The sequence below is a fragment of the Sturnira hondurensis genome, unplaced genomic scaffold (genome assembly GCF_014824575.4).
Source record: "Sturnira hondurensis isolate 20B ecotype Veracruz unplaced genomic scaffold, ASM1482457v3 Scaffold0016617, whole genome shotgun sequence".
NCBI lineage: Eukaryota > Metazoa > Chordata > Mammalia > Chiroptera > Phyllostomidae > Sturnira > Sturnira hondurensis.
The window spans coordinates 4,884,397-4,905,948 of record NW_028089248.1 but is presented as its reverse complement, the minus strand read 5'-3'; the positions used below and the strand labels follow the sequence as shown (position 1 = coordinate 4,905,948).

Below are 21,552 nucleotides of genomic sequence, written 5' to 3'. Positions count from 1 at the left end.
GAATTGCTATGATTTGTGTTTGTTAGGCAAATATATGTTCTATTAAATCACAGAATGCCATATTTGCACTCTAATAAGTCATGCCAGCTTCTGTCACACATTAAAACAAACTACTCTTCTGAACAGAACCATAACGTGCAGTCACGGACACGTCAGTGATGCCAGGCAACAGCGTCACCACGACGATGCACGTCTGGCCCTCGCGGTGGGACTGGAGAAGGGAACAGAGAACAGCCGTGTGACAAGCGATCTCACCATCCTTGTTTCCAAATGAAGGGACTGTATGCCCGAGACACACAGGAGAAGCTGCAAGCTCTCAGAGTGAGAGGCTGAAACGAGAGGAGCGAATGCGAGACCCTGGTACCAAAGCCCGCAATCTCGCCTACCAATAGTGACCCCGAGAAAACAGACAGCAAGGGGTCTCACTGGTAGTGACCGTGGAGCCCGTGACCCAGCAGCAACCTAACGAGAGGTGCACAGGAGTTTGATGAAGACAATGACAAAACATTGCCAGAGAATATTTTGAAAACAGGAATAAATGTTATGAACTGAAAGATTCAACACCACAAATAAGCCAGCTCTGCATGAATTAATCTTTAAATACAATACTGTAATCAAATCAGTTCAAGGGCCAACAGAGCTTTTTTGTCAAATACGAAAAGTTAACTTTAAAATTTGTGTGGGTGAACATAGGGACAAAACAAACAAGATGTTTCTGACGAAAACGGTGACATAGGAAGGCTTTCTCTAGCACCTGCCAAGACTCCCGTTAGAGCCACGAGAGTCGCCACCACGCAGAGCCGGTCTGGAGGCTGAGGGCACGCAGCCGGCCCACGGCACAGGGGTGGGCGTGGCCAGGGGTGGCGCAGGAGGTGAGCAGTGGGCAAGACCAGCCAGCCCCTTGATACGGCCCAGCCTGCGGTCCACAGGGAAGGTCAGACAGATGCGTGTGGTGCCACACAGAATACGGGCTGGCTGGAGCGTAAGATGACGTGAAAAGAAGAAAGTTAAAGCTTTAATGAGAAAACACAGAAGAACGCCTTTCTGGCCATGGGCTGTATGAGTCTTATTGAAACAGGGTCAATGGAGCCCAGACTGCGCACATGGTGACCTGTCTCCACTCCCCTCGGACACCCCTCACGTCAGAACAGAACAGACGCGGTTGTGCAGGCTCCCTGCAGTCTGTGCCACACGCGCAGACGCTGCTGAGCACCAGGGGCCGGCATTTGCACTGCGGCGGCTTGCACTAATGACACCAACACACGCTGGGTTACATAGCCAGTTTGGCTACACACCCCACAAGGGACACGACTACATTAGATCAGTTTGCTGGCTTGACCAGAAACCGAGTTCACTTACTCTTAATTCCCAGTTACAAATGTTAAATACAGAGCTAGACCCACAATAAGCACAGTGTCCGAAAGCTCAAAGAGGAGCCCAGACATGGCAAGGTTAACATGCTGTCTTAAATGGCAGTCATGAGTCAAACTGGCTTTGTGACTGTGAATTTGAACTCTCAGGCTGCGAAGAATGAGGACTTGGTGTGACCCTGCTGCCCAACATGGCAGCCCCCAGCCCACATGTGGCCACTGAGCGACTGAAATGCGACTGCCCAGTTCAGACGGGCCACAGTGTGAAACCCATGGGCTCTGAAAAATTAGCACGACAGTGGAGACACACACAGCAGCGACACCCTGGCTTGGAGACCACGCCGTCCACACTCCCGATGCGGCAAGGAGACGGCGGGGTGGCGGGCAAGCACGTTCACTCCAGCCTCCGATGTGGGCGGGAACTCGGGCCCCGGTCCAAGCGCAGAGCTGCCCGTGACCAGGGAGAGCCCGTGAGGGTAATGCATGACCTAACAGTGCACCAGGAGTTTGCAAGTGACACAGAGGAAGAAGTCTGCTTTGACTTGACACCAAACACTTATTCGAGTGTCCTCCTCCATCCGTTTCCTGACGTCCCTACCATCTCTCTCGGTTCGATACACATTTCAGGATCGCTCGTTCTAGTTCTGTGGAGAATGCCTCTGGCGTTTGGACAGGGACCACACCGAACCCGCAAAGCACTTTGGCGCATCGTAACAGGGTCAGTGCTTCCTCTCCAGGACAATGGCGTACCCTCCGTATTCATCTGTGTTCTTCAGTTTCTTTCACCAACGCCTTCTAGTTTCCAAGGTGCAGGTCTCTTGCCTCTCGCCTCCTTGGTTAAATTTGCCTTCTAGTTTCCAAGGTGCAGGTCTCTTGCCTCTCGCCTCCTTGGTTAAATTTATTCCTAGATATTTAAATTAAGTGGGACTGTTATTTAATTTCTCGTTCTGGTAGCTCATTATTAGTGTATAGAAACACAACAGATTTTTATATATTGACTTTGTATCCTGAAACTTTACTGAATTAATTAATTACCTCTAACAGTTTTTTGGTGGAATTTATAGAGTTTTCTGTACATAGTGCCATATCGTCTGCAAACAGTGATGATTTTACTTGTCCCTGTCCTACCTGATGGCCTTTCTTTCTTTTCCCCGTGATCACTGTGGCTCAGACCCCACACTATGTTGACAGGATGGTGAGAGTTGACGGGCCTGCGTGTCTTGTTCTTCGTCTCAGAGGAAAAGCTTCCAGCCGTTCACCACTGAGTGTGTCATCCGCTGTGCGTGTGGGACTTCACTTCGTCGAGGTACGCTCCTTCCACACCCCTCTGTCAAGAGGTTTTATCGTAAGTGGATGCTGAATTTTTTCAAATGGTTTTTTGGCACCGACTGAGATGATCATATGATTTTCATCCTTCATTCCATTTATGGGATGTCACACTGTTTCATTTGTGGATGTTAAACCATCCTTGCATCCCTGGAATAAATTCCACTTGACCACGGTATATGGTTTTTTAATGCACTGCTGAACCTGTTTTGCTGATGTTTTACTGAGGATTTTTGTGTCTGTGTTCATAGGAGATACCAGCCTGGGACCTCCTGTCCCTGGTTCTGGCATCAGGGTGATGTGGGCCCCGTGGAGTGAGTTAGGGAGCAACTCCTCCCCTTCAACTCCCAGGCAAGGTTGACCAGAACAGGTGTTAATCCTTCTTTGAATGTTTGGCAGAACTCGCCTGGAAGCTGTTGGATCCTGACTTTGGTTTGGGGAAGTTTTCTGATTACTGACTCAATTTTGTTCCCGGTAATAGGTCTGTTCAGGCCCCTTTAGCAATGTGACTGCTTTGTCCCCTGCCGCCTCACTTTTCACCCCGCCCCACGGCAGCGGTCCACCCCCTCCTCCCACTGCACGGGTGAGGAGTCCAGGCCGCCTGCGCACGCTCACACCACCAGGCCGCCTTGCACGCCTGTGGCAAGCAGCTGCGCTGGGATGAGGCCCGGTCTCAGCTTTCAACCATCATGATCTTCAGTCTCAAAATGGAACGGGCCCAAAAAACAGCCAAAATAGTAAGGGGTCATTTACTGAGCAAAACGTTTGACCTTTTAAAGACGAATTTTGTTGAATAACAAACAGGTTTTTTACTCTATAGTAGATATTCACTTTTGTCCTGTAGAAGATAAACTGAGCAGGCATCCTAGGCAGCTGGGAGGAGGCAGGGACCTCGCACGGACACGGGTCCGAGCATGTTCCTCCCTAAGAGCGCGCCTGGCGCAGCTGCTGTTCTGGCACAGACGCCGTCGTGACGCCGGCTCCCCACCGCGCCCCGCCCGCTGCGACTCCCTACCTCCCGGACGTGTTCCTCAGTATGGCCAGGGCGTCCGGGTAGCCGTCCATGTTGTAGTCGCCGATGTGAAGGGTGATGGGGATCTCCATCGGCTGCTGCTCCTGCTCCGGCGGCACAAAGCCCCAGAGCGCGCCCTTGTTGCTGAAGTCCTGCAAGACTGGAACCCACTGCGAACAGGAGCAGACGAGGAGACTTTACAGTTATTTCAGAAAGAGTTCAGCATTGGCAAAACAAGCAATCCATTAAAGTCCTCAAGATAAAAATCATCTTTCCGAAGTTCTTCACCCTACAATGTGGCAGGGGTTACCATTTATTTGAGGAATGGGTAACTGATACCCTGGAAGGAAAAGGTCCCCTGTCAAAATGATCGCCAGGGGTCTCCCTCCGAACTGGCACGTAGGGCCTTAGAAGGCACTTCACAGAACCACGGAACTTTAGGGTCCACGTGACGTTAACAATGACGCGGCTGGACTGCCCACTTGAAAATCCGTGTTTACTGGAAATATGACCTCGAATCACTCACTATTTTTTAATATTAGAGCAAACTGTAGTTTCTGCCGCTGCTGTCCCTTCAGGGGACCAGTTGAGGAGCAGCAGAACGCGGCCAAGTTCTGAGGGCAGCACCTGGCCCTCGGGCTGTGCCTGTCACACCTGGCTCCCTCACCCTGGAGCCAGGCAGTGGCTCCGCCACTGCCCAGGAGAGTGGGCCTCGTCACCAAAAGGGCCAGAAGCTACAATCTCAGTAAACTCTTTATTTCTGTGTTCATTACAATGAAGAGAACAGAGAGAACAGGTTGATTTTGAAGGAAGCTTTTGGAAATCCTTCTCTCTCCCAAATGCCCAAGTCTTCCCTTTTAATAACCCAATGGGCGCTGAAGTCTAACGTGTGGACAAATGCCACTAAAATTGTAGCAGTGCCACAGCTAAGAGTGGGGACATGGGTATGTCACCTGGAGATGTCTGCACAGAGCAGGCCCAGCTGGCGGCAGGCCCAGCGCACCCCAGACGGCTTTTCCCTGTGGGCAGGTGAACTACATTACAAATGGCTTCCTGCAAAGGACACAGCAGCCGCAGGCCCCCCCCCTTCTGGGCGTGGTTCACCACGGGAGTCAAGGAAACTCAGTGACAAGGACAAGTTTACAAAGAACAAGCTGCTGTGAGAAACTTGTCCACATCTTTCACCAGCTTTTCCATCTTTCGCAAAGCAAAAAGCTGCTGTGAGAAACTTGTCCACATCTTTCACCAGCTTTTCCATCTTTCGCAAAGCAAAAAAAAAATACTAAATGTCATTAAAATGTTTTAATGTTTCACCTGACTGGGAAAAAAAGTTTCATTTTGGAAGACAGGAAACCCCAGGCGCCCCCCCCCCCCCCAAGGAGGCCGGGACTTGTTAACGAGGGTCAGGGTTCCTGTGTGGGGTCAGGTCAGGGTCCGCACAGTACGACGTCCCCTCACTGATGCCGCGTCCTTGCGGATCACCAGGGGACTGTGGGGCTGCCTTCCCGCGAGAGGCGACTGCGCCCTCTGACGCTGCGCCCCTGTGGCCTGTCACCCGAGGACGGGCTGTCCGCACTGGGTCTGCTCTGCCTGCGCGCCAATGGTGAGGGCTGTTACGCCCAGCAGCTTCAGGGCTTCCGAGTTTTGAAAAGTTCAAGATAATAAAACTTAGGAGTGTAACAGTTACGTGTTTTTTAGAATGCTGAATATAGGAAGACTTGTTTTCTTTTATAAAATTTTTACGAAATTTACTGGGCGACCCTGGTCAGTAAGATTACATAGGTTTCAGGTGTACAATTTATAAATACATCATCCGTGTTACAGTATTTGCGCTCACCATCCAAAGCCAAGCTCCTTCCATCACCGTTTACCCCCTGCTTCCCTCTGGCCATCACCACACTGTTGACCACAAAGACTTGTTTTGTTTTCTTCAGTGTCTTAGTACAAAACGCGGTGTCTCTACTCGTAATGGCTGCGAAAGCCGGTGTGTTATTCTATCCTTCACAGCCCCAAGTAGAAAAGAGAACAGGGTAGTTCCCCTTTCGGGCGCTATCAACACGGAGGGGCTCCCCATGTCACTGCCTGTCTCTCCCGACGGTCCCGGGCTGTGACCCCCCGACCCTGGACCACTCACCTACAAGCTGCGGGGACGTCGGCGGGAGGGAGCGGAGTAGAGCTCACACCCCAGAGAGAAGCAAGGCCAGCCTTGCAAACACGCAGGGGCGACACCCCGCCCGACCCTGTCAGGGTCATAGTGCTTTACCTTTTCCCAGCAGATAAAACGCAATCACGTCATTTAATTACGGGATCAAGAACGGGTTTTCTTCACTAGAAACGATTCTAACAGCACTTGTCTCTCAATAAGCGAATAAAAAAGTAGATTGGAATGAAGTTCACTAAGTGAGGAGCTCGGTAATTTATTTTTGCTTTCTCCGTTCTGATCTTCAGACACCTTTTCTAACCTCCGAGAATTTTTCACGAACGGAAGCCCGTTCACGTTCAAGCCCAGCTGCCGTACCTGCTGTGTCCCAGACCTTGCTAAGTAGATGGTGCTTTTCTGGCAGCTTTTGTCCTCGCAGCCCGGGAGCAAGTGATCCGTGTGTCCGTCTCCATCTGCCAAAGGAACGCGAGTCTATTAGCGGCCACGACGCCAAGCGGTCTCGCACCGCAGGCTCCATCTCCCGTCTGTCCTCGGTTTACACCGGTCTGGGGACGGGAAAATGCGATGCGTAGCTTTGCAGTAAATGGGATTCAATTAAAAAGACAACTCTGGCCCTGGCTTCCTATTACCTGGGCTGCTTCTTGTTTTAAATTGCTCACTTTTCTGTGGTTAAATATTTATCCAGTGCTAGAAAAAAAGACCCCATTTCAGGCTCTGTTAAAATCATCAATTTTTAAAAATGCGGCTTTTGGCTTATTTACATAATTATCACTGCTGCCACAGGAGAAAAACAAGCCTGTCGAGAGTAACCCATGATTATGTGGCATATTTTAAATGTGTGTTTACACATAATTTATCTTTACATGTATTTTTAAGTGTCTTTTGTAAAGCATGAACTTCAGCCCCTGGCTTCTAAACAGCAGCCGTCAGTTTTTATCAATAAAGAAGCCAGTGAAGGGGATCCAGACGTCATTCCCAGCTGCAAGGTTTCTGAAAAGCTGCACGAGGCCCGCAAAGGTCCCTAGGACAAGCTACAGGGGACCCGGAGGCAGCCCCTCCCCCCTCAGTGCCCCCTCCCTTCCACTGTCCCGGTGCCCGACGGGAGGGCCATGCACAGATTTTGATGTCCTCGAGCGAAATCCCTATAGGGACCGTCACTGGAACCGTCACCTAGGCTTTAAATGTGGGGCCTCAAGGCGCACTGCTTCCATCCCTGACGTCTTTGCCGTGGCTGGGGGCATTGATCAGCCAAGGCCAAGGCCACGCCTCCTCTGGGGAAGGTGTGGGAGGGNCTACAGGGGACCCGGAGGCAGCCCCTCCCCCCTCAGTGCCCCCTCCCTTCCACTGTCCCGGTGCCCGACGGGAGGGCCATGCACAGATTTTGATGTCCTCGAGCGAAATCCCTATAGGGACCGTCACTGGAACCGTCACCTAGGCTTTAAATGTGGGGCCTCAAGGCGCACTGCTTCCATCCCTGACGTCTTTGCCGTGGCTGGGGGCAATGATCAGCCAAGGCCGAGGCCACGCTTCCTCTGGGGAAGGTGTGGGAGGGTCAAAGGCGAAGACACGTCCTTCGGGTGCAGGTGGAGGCGCAGAAGCACAGTGAGTGTTCCGAGGCTCCAACACTGTACGCAGGAAAAGAGGACCGCAGGCCCGGGGAAGGGGGGGGGGAGTCCAGCCGATGGGAGCGGACCTCAGCAAGATGCCTTTCACCTAAACGACAGGTGAACTTTCCCACCGAGTTCCACGGCTTAATTACTTGTGATCCACATAATTAGCACCAGTGGCGGTGACACACCCTCCCCGAGAGCGGTGAGCGCTAAGCACAATGCTGACCCGGTAATGGACGGCCCAGCAGGCACCCAGGGGGTTTCTCAGAACTGCGCCTGGCCTGTGTGACTCACCAGGACTGACACCTCACGGGCTCCAGGGGAACCCAGGCCCTGATGGCTTTTGCTGTGGCAACCGCTGCCCACAATCACCGCAGGGACGAGGGACGAGAAGGACATTTGCAGGAGCTGGGCTCACGTGAGAAGACGACCCGGAGGCTGGCGACCCTGCCTTCATGCGCCACATGGCAAGGTGTGCACAGAGAACACTTCCATTCTAGCTGGGCTTTCTAACAGTCTCATCTTCCTTTGGTGGGGTGGGGCGGGCTGAGGGGGACACCGGTCCCGCAGGTCGGAGCAAGAGCTGTTGGGCCTGGTTGCTTTTACTTCGATCGAAGTGGGCACTGGAACCACCCAAAAGGGTGTTCGGAAGCCGTGCCAGTGGCGGTCTGCTCGAGTACTAAAGGTCACAGGTGCTCAGGGTCATGCACATTCTCAGAATTCAGGAACTAGAGCCCGGAAAGACAAAGACTCAGAATCACAGTTTCTACGGGCCTAGGATGTCTCCCACTAAATCAGCACCAATCTGTTTTAGACATTGACAGCAATTTTACTTCAATCAAAACGAGGAAAATCAATGTTAGATCAGTCCTTATCATGTGAATGACATTCAAAAGTTTTGTCTGAGAATTATGGTTGAAGATACTTAAGACATGTCCTAGATTTGGGCTCCAGTCTTAAAAAACCAATTAGTTAAATTAAGTAGGAAGCTTTTCATTTAATTATTCGTTCAGAATCATCCACCGAGTGTCTACAATGGGGCTGCCGCCGCCGCCGCAGGTCTGGGCTGCAGCAGGGAACCAGACACAGCCGTGGGGTGGGGTCTGGAGAGGGTGCCTCCCTGGCATGGGCCCTGACCGCTGCCGTGGAGGAAAACGAAGGGGGAAAGAGGTCCGAGTGCTGGGCCGGGGTGCCCACTTTAAACAGAGCAGTCAGGGAAGGCTTCCTGGAGAAGGAAGCAATTTTAGCAAGACGAGAAGAGGGTGAGGGAGTGAGCCCCGAGGAACACTGGAGGAAGAGCACTAAGCAGAGGAATGAACAAAGGCAAAGACCTGGGGTGGGGGTGGGGCCCTTTGCACCTGGCCTGTGGGAGGAATACCTAAGAGGCCAGTGGGCTGCAGTGCAGGGCCACTGACAGTGTTGGGAAGCGGGGACACTGTGAGGCCCACACTCCCCCACTCGTTATCCATCCTCTGAAGGCATTGAAACAGGGCCGTGCTGAGGTCGAACCCTGTCTCTCCAGAGCCTGTTCCCCACTAGTACCTGGGTTTGGTGTCTAACAGACCCCTCAAAGCTGACCCGTCCAAAACAGAACCACCAGCGGACTGCAAAGCTCGCTTCCTGCCCCACCCCCACCCCTGGGAAGGGGCCGCCCTGTGGACAGTGGCTCCAGCCCCACACCTAGAAGCCGTCCTCACTGCTCCTCCTCTCCCCACAACGGCCACTCCGCCGCAAGTCCTGCCAGCTTCACCCGCAGTCCAGCCTGGATACGACTGCTGCCCTCCACCCCCGGGGAGACCCTGGCTCAGTCCCCCGGCCTCAACTGGGTTGGCCGCACGTCCTCTTAGCAAGTCTCCCCAAAGCTTCCAAACACACCCAAGAATGAAATCGCATGGAGCAAGCTTTGCTCTCGACCACCCGAAACACCACCCTTAAGGGGTTCGATATTTTCCAATATGTGAATCACGGTCATGAAAGGACAACAGCGTCTCTTTCCACTAGAGCCTTTGCTTTCTATAGGGTGGTGCAGGGGACTGCCTGATGGATTCCCAGGCTTCACCAACAGGCAGCCCCCCCACCCCACTTGGAGAATGAAGCGGGATCCCCCGATGGTGGGGATCTACATCTTACCAATGTAGATCGGTAGATCTACATCAACCAGGGACTTGAAGGCATATCTACACAGGTGTCAGCAGACTGCGACCGGTAAGTGTATGTGTTACGAGGGACACAGTGTGATTCCACCTGCAGAAACCGCTGACGTCCTGCTAGGGTTTCTGTCCTCAGTGCTGTAGCTTCTCACTGATTTCCAGTACATCTGGTATTAGATACGAGATTAAAACATGTTTACTCTAAGTCTGGTTGTGTGTCATTTTTCCTTTAATAGAAAAAAAATGCACCTTATTCTTCTTGACTTTTCGGTCCTCTGTAATTTAATAAAGACATAGCACCTAATTTGTAGAAATTCTAGAATTTGACATTCTGACCTACCTGGGAAAAGACTCGATACACAGTTTAAAAGGGGAATCCACGCAGTGTGTTCCCGGAAGATGCCCGCCGACCTGCGGAGGGCACCCGGGGGCTGCAGACGCCCGCAGGAGGCGGGGCCCAGGCCCCAGCAGCACCAGCAGCAGCCACTTCCAGCTCAGGGACGGCCAGCGAGCCCTGTCTAAGGTGTCTTTGAGATCTGCACGTTAAAGCAGTCTAAATCTGCCTCTCTTCGGATATAAAAAGCCTCAGGCATCTTAGAGTTCAAATAACCTTCCCCCGAGTCCCCACTCCATGCGCAGGAAACACTGGTCTCTGCGGAACCCACGGGACAGGAAGACTCTGCCCCACCGCACTCTCTACAGCTGATCTGAAGACTCTAACAAAGAGCGTCCCAGCTGCTGCCACGGAAGGAGAGCAGCACTTGGCCCCTCTGCAACTGACTCAGTCACCCCATGTGTCCACGGTCCACTTTCACTTTTCCACACTTTTACAGACACTCTGCTTGAGCCGGACTGGCTTACCCACTCCCCTCGGTCACACCCCCATCTACATGAGCCAGGCCTCGGACTGCCTCTGCAGCCCAGCCAAACCCCGCCCCCGCCGCGAGCCCTGCTCCCACTCAGCCTGGACTGGAGTCCCTGCCCGGCGCCTTGTTCGAGGCACCAACCGTGGGGTGCATGTACACATACAACCGTGGGGTGCACTCTGGTGTGCCCTGTACGGCAGCAGCTACTTGTGCCTTTATCCTGCTGCTTTTTTCACGTTTGTCTTTTGTCTTCCTACCTAGGCCGCAAATTTCCTAAAGGCAAAGCCCTCACCTCAAAGACCCTGGCTGCCTTCCACGCAGGCAGCGCACCCTCTTAGCCACAAGAGGGGTCCGATGCCCCCGTGAGAGCTGGGGTGCAGGTGCGTGACCTTCTCAAGAGGAGGGGTCAGGGAGCTCGGAGGAGTGAATCGAGGGTAAGACTCAGAAGCAGTGTGACAAAAAACCCAACAATGCTTTAAGGACACACTTTGGTTTCTTTCTGGCCATTATTAACTACTGGTCTTTTCTACTTGACTTTTTCATTATGAAATTAATATTTAAAACAATCGGAACACGTAACAGAAAGTCTGGAAAACAGGAACTAACCTGTCACCCTACTTTAACACGGCCATTATGATTTCGATATATTTCTTTTTGTCCATCTTTTAAAAGGGTGATTACACTGGGCACCGTCTTGTTCCGCTCTGTTCTCTAACAGAATCTTCGCGGTCATCATTTTCATTGGTTCTGTAACATTCTACGGAGTCACTTTATTTTTACCCTCACCGGAGGACGTTTTTTCATTGCTTTTAGAGAGGTAGGGGAGGGGGAGGCAGAGGGAGGGGGAGAGAGGGAGAGCCACGTGAGAGAGAAACGCCAACCAGGGACCGAATCCACAACTGGAGGCGAACCAGGGCCCTGACCGGAGGCAAAGCTGTGACCCTTCGATCTACGGGTTCTCCAACTGGTAGATGCTTCAACCGAGGCCGGGGCTCTGTGGTTTTATTTGGCTGATTTCTGGGAAAGTATTTCTTTGTCTTATAAAGGAAATAACATATCATTAGTTTGAACACAGTCCCTCGTCACATAATGACGTTTGGTCAACGACGTTTGGTCGACAACGACAAGCCCTGTGCATGACTACCCTGCAAGATGAAAGGGAGCTGGAAAGACCTACCACCGAGTGACGTGGCAGCCGCAACAACGTCACAGCGCCACGCAACACGGGTTTGTGGACAGACCGACCACGCCGCCAGTTGCGGACGCGCAGCACGTGCAGTCCCCACAGCACCCTGCGCTCGGTTATACGCAGCCGTGCTGCCGGCTCACGCGTTCACTACGCTGCACTTCCCACCGCAGGTTCAGGGCGTCCTACTCACGTAAAGACAGAGCCCACTGTGCCCCCGTGTGAACGCCAGCAGCTGCCTCGCACGCCATGTGTTCGCCACATCCCCCGACTGCCTCGTTTCCTCTCGTGCTCAATTTGATCTTGTTACTTCACGGATTCCGCGGTGCCGAAGTGCACAGCGTTTGCGAAGTCTACGGCCGTGCGCTGTGACCACGGGCCTTTGTGTCCACGCATCCTCACTCGCCCAGAGCCACCTCCAGTCCTGCAGGCTCCACTCGCGGTAAACACCCTACACGGAGCACTTTCTTCATTTTTTATATGGTGCTTACAAAGGCTGAGATGCACATGTATTCCCCATCGTGCTGCAGTTCCACAGGAGTCAGGCCGCACGCCGCGCCGGCCCGGGCAGCCTACGCGTCCGCATAACGCCGCCATCACCTGACCGCCACTTCCCAGAACACACCCCTGCCGTTCAGCAGTGTGTGACTGCGGTTATTTCCTTTCTTTATCTGCTAAAGAATCCCGAAGTAATTTCGAACCATGCTACCCACATCATTTTGGATATACCAGCATGGCCTATTTTTAAAGCAGATTTTAAAAATATCTTTTAATATTTTATGTTAGGAGCTAAAAACTTCATCATAGCTGTAGAAAACTTCTGTTCCTAGACAACCCAAATGAGCTGGGAGCCGTCCAAGCCCGCAGTTCTGGAAGGGCTCAGCCCGTGAGCTGCAGCGTCTGCTCATTCCAGCGTGATGAACGGTCCGTTTCTGGGATCATGCTGCCTCCCCGCCTGTCAGCCACCCCCCTCGACTTGGTTCAACGGAAGGAGGAGGGTGGGAGGTAAAGGGCAAGATGCAATTCTCAGACTTATCCAAATGTACAGGAAAACGCGTATTTTGTACATATTAATATTCATCAACATATTCAGTGCCATCTGCTTTTCGGGACTCATGCAATCTTACTTTTTGATAACACTCAACTAAGAACACACGGACTTTTAAGCAGACGTTGTGGGAACTCACTTAAAGTTTACTGGTACGTTAAAAACGCCTACTCATACCCCACCTCAGGTTATTACAAACAGGGAAGAGCTACAGTGTTTCTCAACTGACTATATCCTGTATTCCGCACATTTAAAAATACCAACTTGTAAGTGTCCATGTCTAGTGCAATTAAAAAAAATTTGAAGCTGCTAACAACTTTGTTAAGGGCGGGCCCTTAGCAGCCCACGCACAGCCCCAGACGCACGTGGGCCCACCTGCAGACAGGCCTGCCATCACTGATCTGGCCACTCAGGTCAACCAGCAAGTGAGAGAATGATGGCACGTGTCCTACTACGGGGCAGTCTGTGCCAAAGACCGTAAACTGGGCACCAGAGATGTGCTCTAGGTCAAAGTGACACGCAACACGACGAAACTGAATTCCCACACAGCAGGAGACCCACGCTGAAATCTCCGTTAGGCGACTTGTACAACGCCTGCTGCGGCTCGGCCGTGACCAGGCTGCAGTGACGTTCGGGCGCAAGGAAGGACCGCGACCGGGTCGCCGGGAGGGGAGAGTGGAAGGGGAAGGAAGGCCTTACCGAAGTCTGCGAAGGCCGACTGCCCGACCACCACCAGGGTCTGTGGCGCCTGAAGTTCGGTGCCGAGAGAGAAGCTCCCGTCCTGTGCAAGGCGGAGAATACTGGATTAGGCCATCGTAATTACCAAGTGTGAAATACAGCGTCTTAACTAAAGCGGGGAAATAAGTAATTTCAGGCTTTTGCTGCGCCACATAAAGACCGTTGCAATGTGCGGCTCCCTTGTCACCAGGAAACAAGTAAGTGCCACACATGGGCGAGCACGTGTGTCTGCACCGCTCCCCAGGCCGCCTCGTGTCGCGCAGAGCTGAACACCCGCCCTCCACACTGCCTCCAGGGACTGCAGCACTGCCCACTGGGTTGTTAAACCTGCAAGTGTTTACCACTGGAAGTGTTTGCACACGTGACCTCACAGCGTGTCCCCACCAAGGAGCCGCGAGCACCTGCCCGGCACTGTGCCCAGGAGCTCTGGCCACCTGCAAGCCAAGCTCTGCCCCTCCCCCTGCACCACCAGGGATGGCTACTAATGAATCTCTCTCCACAAGCTTGTGCTTCGCATTTCTTACATCGGCTTAGTTTTCACCAGTAACTTATAAATAAAAATCAATAAACGGTAAGGACTTAATGTGGACTGAATAAAAGACAATCACCAGGAAACAGCTGGAAATGAAGAGATATGCCTCTAAAACCTGCCGGTGCCCACGGCATGCCGGGCCCCTCCCACACAGCTCCACGTGGAGCCCTGGCCGGCCCTCCGTGGCGGAGGCCCTCTGCGGGCCGGAGGAACGTGCCTGGGACTGGGTGTGCGGCAGCCGGCCCACCTGGCCCGTCCTCGGGCCCTACCTTTCCTACGGAGCCTGAAATTCAGCTTTAAGATCTAGCTGGTTTATTCTTCATTGATTATTCTTTCATATAATCTGTATCAAGCTACAAATAAAACAAAATCATGACTCCAGTTTGGGAATCTTCTACTTGCAATTAAAACAAAAATACACGTGTGCACACACACACACATACCGAGAAAGACTCCTTAATCTTGGTCACCTAGGCGGTAAGTTTAGTATCTGTTTTCTTCTTAGTTTTTTTCTATATAAGCCTCATGGCAAAGAAGAGGAATTGATCTTTCAAAAAGGCTTTTCTTCTCTACGGCATGGTGGGGACAGATGAAGTGCCAGTCCCCTCTCTCAGCAGCTGACAGCCCAGCAGGCGCCCTGTCAACAGCGGCATGGGCGTCAGCGCGGACCGATGGAGAGACCGGCAGGCCCGCCCAAGCGCCTGCCGAGGGCTGGTGCTGAGTGATGCATTCTCTCCGGCAGCACGGCCGGCAGCCTGAACGCAGCCACGCAGCCAAAGGCTCTTAAAGTTGCTCTATTTAGTGCCGAGACCAAACGGCCAAGCAACCGCTTTCACTCCATTGTCGGAACCTGTGTGCTCTCACTGAAAGTCATCATTTAAAAATGCTTCAGAGAAAAGGCTTCTTACCACGTTTTTCCATATCTCGAACTGGGAGGTACCCGAGGCAGACAATGTCGTGAGGAATAAATCTAGAAGGAAAATAACCGCATTGTTAAGTTTTGTGACTGATGTGTGTGTTTAAAAACGGAGGAAATGCAATACATAAAAACAGCTATTCATACAGTTGTGCTCAAACATATTTTAAGTTATATTTTAATGAGCTTGATACCATCAAAGAAAAGATGACTTTGTATGACTACAATTAAGGAAAATGCACTTAAAGGGAGCGCCCCAGCACCAGGGGGGTGACCTAGGTAACAGGTGGGGGACCTCCATCCCCCCAGAAAGAAGGTGCAGTGTAATAACACCCTTGCCTTTCCCCTTCCCCGAAGAAGAGGTGTCCAGGCGCCCAAACCAGCCCCTCTTCCAGGCCGCACAGCCCTCCGGCGCCCTCCCGGCGCCCTCCCGGTGGCTGGGCGGAGGCTGCCCAGGTCACCCGCCGCTGGACAGAGCCGATTACAGCTTCACGCTTACTCGGTTGAAAAAAATCTTAAACATACGGTAGGCCATATTTTAAGAAAAGACATTCTCATCATAGCCACACTTTGCTTCCTCCCCTAAAGCAGCATCACACTCAGGTTTGAGCACTATTTTAAATGGCACCATTACAGCCCCCACAATCGTCAGCACCCATATTAAATGAATGGCAGGTTATATTTCAAACTTTGAGGAGCAGAAAGTCATCTCCATATATTCTAACTGAAGAAAGTTGTTTTATTGAAAAGCACAATAATGTCAACGAAATTAAAACAACAGGCCAACAGCGAGTTGTATGTGCCACTCCGGCGAAGCTGGGGCGGCCCACAGACCCCTCCCGGCGGCCGAGATGCCCGCCTGGAGGCAGTCCCACTGTGAGACTTCTGAGGGTTTTACAGCGAGGGGTTGACTCACAGGCATATTGCAGTGGCATTATTCTATTGGGCTGTAAAAACGGAAATTATCCAGAGTAATGTAAGACCACGGCTACTTTAAAGAAAAGGTTTTTCCCCCATTAAATACGTTTAGAGAACTGTTACTCGTATTTTAATGTGCTTTCTGTAAAGATTTCATGTGAATTTAATGAAGCTAGTTTAGGTAGTAATTACAATAAATATTTTGCACCCCCCCCCCCCCCCGTGAAGCTAAGTCATTTGCTGGCTTCTATTACCAGTTGGACTCAGCACTCCCGACATGGTGAGTGACCCTGCCCCTGAGGCCCCCGGGTCGCCATCTCTGCACGTGTCCTCACCACACCAAGGTGGCTTTGCCCAGGACGCAGAAACACAGTCCTTTATGAAGACGGTTTCTCTCCTCTGCCAAATGCATGCCCCAGGGAGGGTTTATTCTGCACTCATCTAGGACAGGGGTGTCACACTCATTTTCACTGGGGGCCACACCAGCCTCGCGGTCGCCTTCAAACGCCCGAACTAATTTCAGGACTGTGTAAATGTAACTACCCTTAACTGTTAAGGACGTGAAATTACATCTGGCCCTTTGAAGGCACCTGTGGCCCCCAGTGGAAACGAGTTTGACACCCCGATCCAGGAGGTCTCCCAAACACTGTCCCCTTCTGCACCCCTCCAGCATGACAGAAACAAACAGGTACAAACGAGGTCTCATTCCTGTCTTCCGGGATGCAGGGCGAGCCTCCACACCTGTCCCAGGAAGGCCTGCACCTGCACCCAGACTCACTTCCTGCCTCTCCCTTGCCAGAAAACACCAGTGACTCTGCGTGGCGCCCAGTCACCTGGTGAACTGAGCCTCCAAAATGAGCGCACATGTCCCCGCCCCTCCTGGGGGGGCCCCTGTTCTGTCTTGGCATAGCTTTCCCTGTGCTGTCGTTCCAGGATCATGTCCCCACTGCCCCGGGGCCGAGGACACACTGCACTGTGACATTCTGGTTTCGTTCCCTATCACCCGAGCTCCTTGCGGGGAGGAGTCATGCCCAGTGGACCTTCCTATTTCTCCGGTTCCCATGTGCAGGGACCTGGTGTGTGTTCAAATGGCTGGCGAATGACTGAATGCTACATTGAGGCCGAGTCGCTTAGGCTGTCTAAAATGGTTACTTTGTTGCATCTTCAAGTGGGAAGTCTTGGGAAAAGAAGGGCCTGATGCTTTAGCATTTCATGAAAATGAGTTTTTTAATCTCTACTTATGACAGTGACTACTGTACTAAGAATGTTTAAAAGCTGTTACATTTTTATATTATCTGAAACTGTAGACAATCAGCATTAGGAAGTGATTAGGGATTACCGGCCACAGACATTTTGCAGAATCTCGGAGAGCTGTGTTGGAGCAAGCGCGGGGCGATTTGGAAGAAGCCAAATCCGGGAGAGGGGCAATTATGCTAGTGCTTAATAGGACTCGGGCGAATCGTTTCAAACCGGCAACACCGCACTGTTAAATTCTTAACCCATCTGAGGGGAACCGAGGAGGCGTCTCTGCAGCAGGGGATCGAAGGCCTGCCGAGCAGGCCGGTGGCTGTGCTGCCTCCCAAGGGCCGACTCCCTCGGCACCAGCGGCCGAGCAGAGGGAGGGGGGTGGGGGGGGTGGGGGGGTGGCTGGCTCCCAGCAGCCCATCACCATCCTGGGAAAACGACGGAACGTTTTTTCCTGTTGATGTTGTGTTAGCCTCAACATAGCTGCATAAAAGGTGAAACATGATGGGACTCCTGTGGTTTCATTCCTGTTTAGAAATTTATGAGTTATAACACCTGGTCTTTGCCGATCGTATTTTCATAGTTTCACTAGCTATTTACTAAGACTTGAAAATCAGTGACATGAGACAAGGGATTGGAAGTACCTTGCAAAATTGGTTTTAAAAATTCATTTCACTATTCAATCATGTGCAGAGCTTACAGAAAATAAATGATTCATTTTATGGAGAAATAAAAATAGTGACAATTAATTATTAACAATTCAATATGAAGAACGATGCCTCAGGCTTTGAACAGAATGAGAGTAAAATGAGAGCCAGAAAGTGTCCTGGTCCACGACGCAGTCACACCCTCAGCCTCCCACACGGTTCAGAGCAATTATCCGCACAGCGAAGGGGAAGGAAATGTTCTTAGTGCCCGCCCCGCCCCTCGGGGCTGCAGCACGAAGGCCCTGGGCACTGGAGGTGCTGCTGACCTCGGGAAGCTCTGGCCTTCGGAGCAGCTCTGGCTGGAAGGGCCCCCTGGCCAAAGGCCGCATCCTTTGTGCTGGTCAGCCCAGGGGGACGGGGGCCAGACCCCAGGCACGGCTCCGCAGCCCTGCAGGGCGGCTCTGCCCACAGCCCGACCCTGACTGGGAGCCTGCCTCTGCTTCCTCCACGTCCTTCCAGCGGCACTGCCAGTAACAGTGCTCCCCAAACTCGGCTTCCGGCCCACTAACCCCACCTCAGAGTGTGCTGCCCAGGGAAGCTCCGCCACAGTGGGAGGGGCAGGGGTCGGGGAAGCAGATGATGGGACCCTGGGACCCAGGCACGGCACCCGCTGGCACAGGGCTGGCCCAAAGCAGCGCGGACGGCCTTGCTCTTCTCTCCTGGGGCTGTCGAGGGTGGTGCTCGGTGGGAGGCGATACACCAGAGGGCACAACATGTCAGGCTCCGTGAGAAATATGAGGTTGACTCTAAGGGTGCAGACCACGGAGCCACTGCTATGCTCCACTGAGGAAACGAGGACACAAAGGCCGAGTGTGGCGACAGGAACGCAGAGCAGAGCGTGACGGCCAGAGGCCTCCCGGGCAGCGCACACAGAGGCTCTGTTCTGGCGGGAGGACCAGGAAGCTGTGGACCCACACCAGGGCTTCACGGCAAGAGCAGAGTTGCTCCCCAGAAGGTTAAATGCTCAACCTAAGCAGGTCTGCTATGCCAAGCGTAGGGCCCTAGCTGGGGCATTATGGGCAACACAAAGGAGCCGTGCCTACAGACTCAGTGTGAAGCCTCGGACAGAGCAGCTTCAGGGCGCACTTGTTTGCAGAGGACCAGGCCTGCATCCGGACTTCCCCTGATCAAATCACGCTGCCCACGTGCTGCCCAGGTGCACAGACTCCTCAGGTCAACCCAGGGGCCAGTCTGAATAGGTTCCTGGTGACAAGGTCCCGTTCTTAGAAGGAATCGAGTTCCAGAAACCACTTTAAAGTCTCAGTTTTTAGGTGCATGAGCTCCTATCTAGACTTCCCTGCCCTCTGTCTCTCTCCCCTGCCCTGAAGCCCCCGGCTGGCGGGAGACTCGGATGCGCAGCGGAGCTCTGATCGCCTCTGACGTGGGAGCACAGGGGCACAGGGAGAGCCTCGGATGCGCCCTCTGGGGCAGGTGCATGTCACTGGGGACCGAAAGCCCTTCCTGCTGGGGGGAAGTAAGCGCACTCCTGCCCACCTTCCCCCTGCAGTCAAATCATGGTCAGAAGTCCTTCCGTTGTAAGGAAGAGAAGTTGAATTTACTTCCGATCCCGCATGAACATGAAAATCGTAGGTGAACACAGTCAACTGCAAGCAGCGAGCTGCTGGCCAACGAGCTGATGGACGCCTGTCCAAGGTCCGGAGTGGCACGTGGGAGGGGGGACCCCTGGCCACTGCACGAGCACCATCGGCCGATGAGGAAGGGGTGTGTCCTGACCACTGCGTTCCTATCTCAGGGGCTTAATTCTTACGACTGTGAGTTGAGGTTTTAAGAGAAATGCAGCCAAGGTGACGATGGAAAATTAAAGGGCCTCAAAGGCTCAGTAACTGTTGCAGTCCTGGAGGGGTCTGCCTGTCTCCACGGAGGGCACACTTCCCCCATTCCAGCGAGGGCAGGCCCGAGGAGCCTGGGGGAGTCTGCGGGTGCGAGACTGCCCATCTCGTCAGCTTTCCTCGGATTAACGGACATTAATTCAAAGTCCCGGCAGGGGAAGACACGCCGACTGCCCGCAGAGCCCCGTGTTCCAGGCGCGAAGGAAGGGCCTCATTGGGGTGAGGACCCGCACCACGGCGAGAGCTGCAGAACAGGGACGCGGCGCCAGGCCGCGGAGATTTCCAGGTTTCCTGTCGGTGCTCATCAGAGCGAACTTCCCTGAGTGAACCGGACCGATGGTCAGCACCACAAGTTCTAAGACGACGCTGGCACAGGCGCTTTGTTTGGGCAGGCAAGTCTGTCTGCATCCATTTGGTTTACACGGCACGGTTACCCACCTGCATTAGCCCCTTTCACTCAGAATCCAGATCTGCTCTTACCACAGGTAAGGACTGCTGAGTCCACCTAGGCCTCACCTACAGCTTCATAAAGATGTCACAGCTGCTCGTTTTTCAACAGCTGCTCGCACAAACATTCCTACCCCAAAACGGCTCCTCAGGCAGCGGAACAGGCATCTTGGGTTTCTGGGTACCTGCGGCTCTGAATGAGAAGACCGTGTTTGTGCTGATGGTAAAGTTCTTTCCCGTCAAATGTTACCTTTCATGCATTTCTGTCTCCTGAGTCATTTCATTTCTAACAGAATTTTTAATTTTCGCTACCCGACGGGCTCCTACTTCCGGGCGTGTGTGTTACAGAAGAAACCTCAGTGTTGCTCACAGAAACAGTGGCTAGTCACCCAAAGTCAAACTCAGCCTGAAACAATTTGTTTAAGTGGCACGAGTCGCTCAAGGCGATGAGCGTTCTGCCACACATGTGTGGCAGCTGTCTCTCTGTCTGTCTGTCTGGGACAGCCCCGTCCCAGCACGCCGTGGAGCATCAGGCGGGGCAGCAGGCAGCAGAGGGCGGCCGGCCCTCGGGCGGTGCAGGGACACACACCCAGCCAGTCTTGTGGGTGGCCTGCACCCCTGTCGCTCACAAGCGGGCCTCTCGCCATGGGCCGTGGGCCGCGGGCCCCGTCCAGCCCAGACACCCCCGACGCGTGCGCCGTCTCCTCCCCCAACTGGTCTGTGTCCTTGCTGAGCACCAGACACCAGAGAAGAGCTTCCTGCCACTGACGACAGTGCCCTTAATGAGATGATCCATCTACCGGTTTCTGCACTTCGCTTCTGGAACTTGCTGGAAGGAAGATCTGTGCTGAATCCAGAGCAGTGTGGTGAGAAAACACCCACAGCCCAGTCAGTCCCCGCAGGTTGGAGAAAGCACAGCAAAGCGCCGATCTCCCCGGAGCCGTCCGGCCTGTGGGGGGCGTGGTCGCACAGGAGGGCCTCTAGGGCTCTCCTCGGTGGCGCACCCCCAGCCACCCAGCACCCCCTGCGCCCAGGTGCTGGAGAAGCGCAGCTGAGGCACGCTCCTTGCCTCGAAGGGATGTCTTGTCCCTGGAGGACACGGGTGGGGGGACAAGCCATGTGGGCGAGGCTGTGCTGGAGCTGTGACACATGTGACAGGAACTGAGAGGAAGAGCCCCCACAGCCCGGCCAGTGCTGACGGCCGAGCCAAGAAGGTGACACTCCTGCCGAGTGGAGCCCCGCAGGCAAGGGCAGCGTCCGACGGCACGGCACTGACATCAGGGACACCTGGCAATGACCGACATGTGACGCCGGACTGTGTATGACCCTCTTGATGTATGGAATAAGCCTAAACTAAATAATCATTTAGAAACTTCCAGTTGACGCAACTTATTAAAACAACGAGACATGCTTCTGGCTTCTAACTCACTCAGAAACGAGCACCAGGTAGCGTTCACCTTGTTACTATAA

At 53.2% G+C, this 21,552-nt stretch overlaps 1 protein-coding gene across 1 annotated transcript in view; it reads right to left on the bottom strand.

Annotated features, from left to right (window-relative positions):
- The window catches only part of ITFG1 (integrin alpha FG-GAP repeat containing 1), a 75,175-nt gene that overhangs the window by 23,057 nt on the left and 30,566 nt on the right, over window positions 1-21,552 (bottom strand). The window contains exons 7-10 of the mRNA XM_037066382.1: window positions 14,908-14,969; window positions 13,429-13,510; window positions 6,227-6,321; window positions 3,712-3,878 (exon numbers count right to left, since the gene is read on the bottom strand). Of these exons, the coding sequence (XP_036922277.1) occupies window positions 3,712-3,878; window positions 6,227-6,321; window positions 13,429-13,510; window positions 14,908-14,969 (406 nt within the window). The remainder of the gene's footprint in view (window positions 1-3,711; window positions 3,879-6,226; window positions 6,322-13,428; window positions 13,511-14,907; window positions 14,970-21,552) is intronic.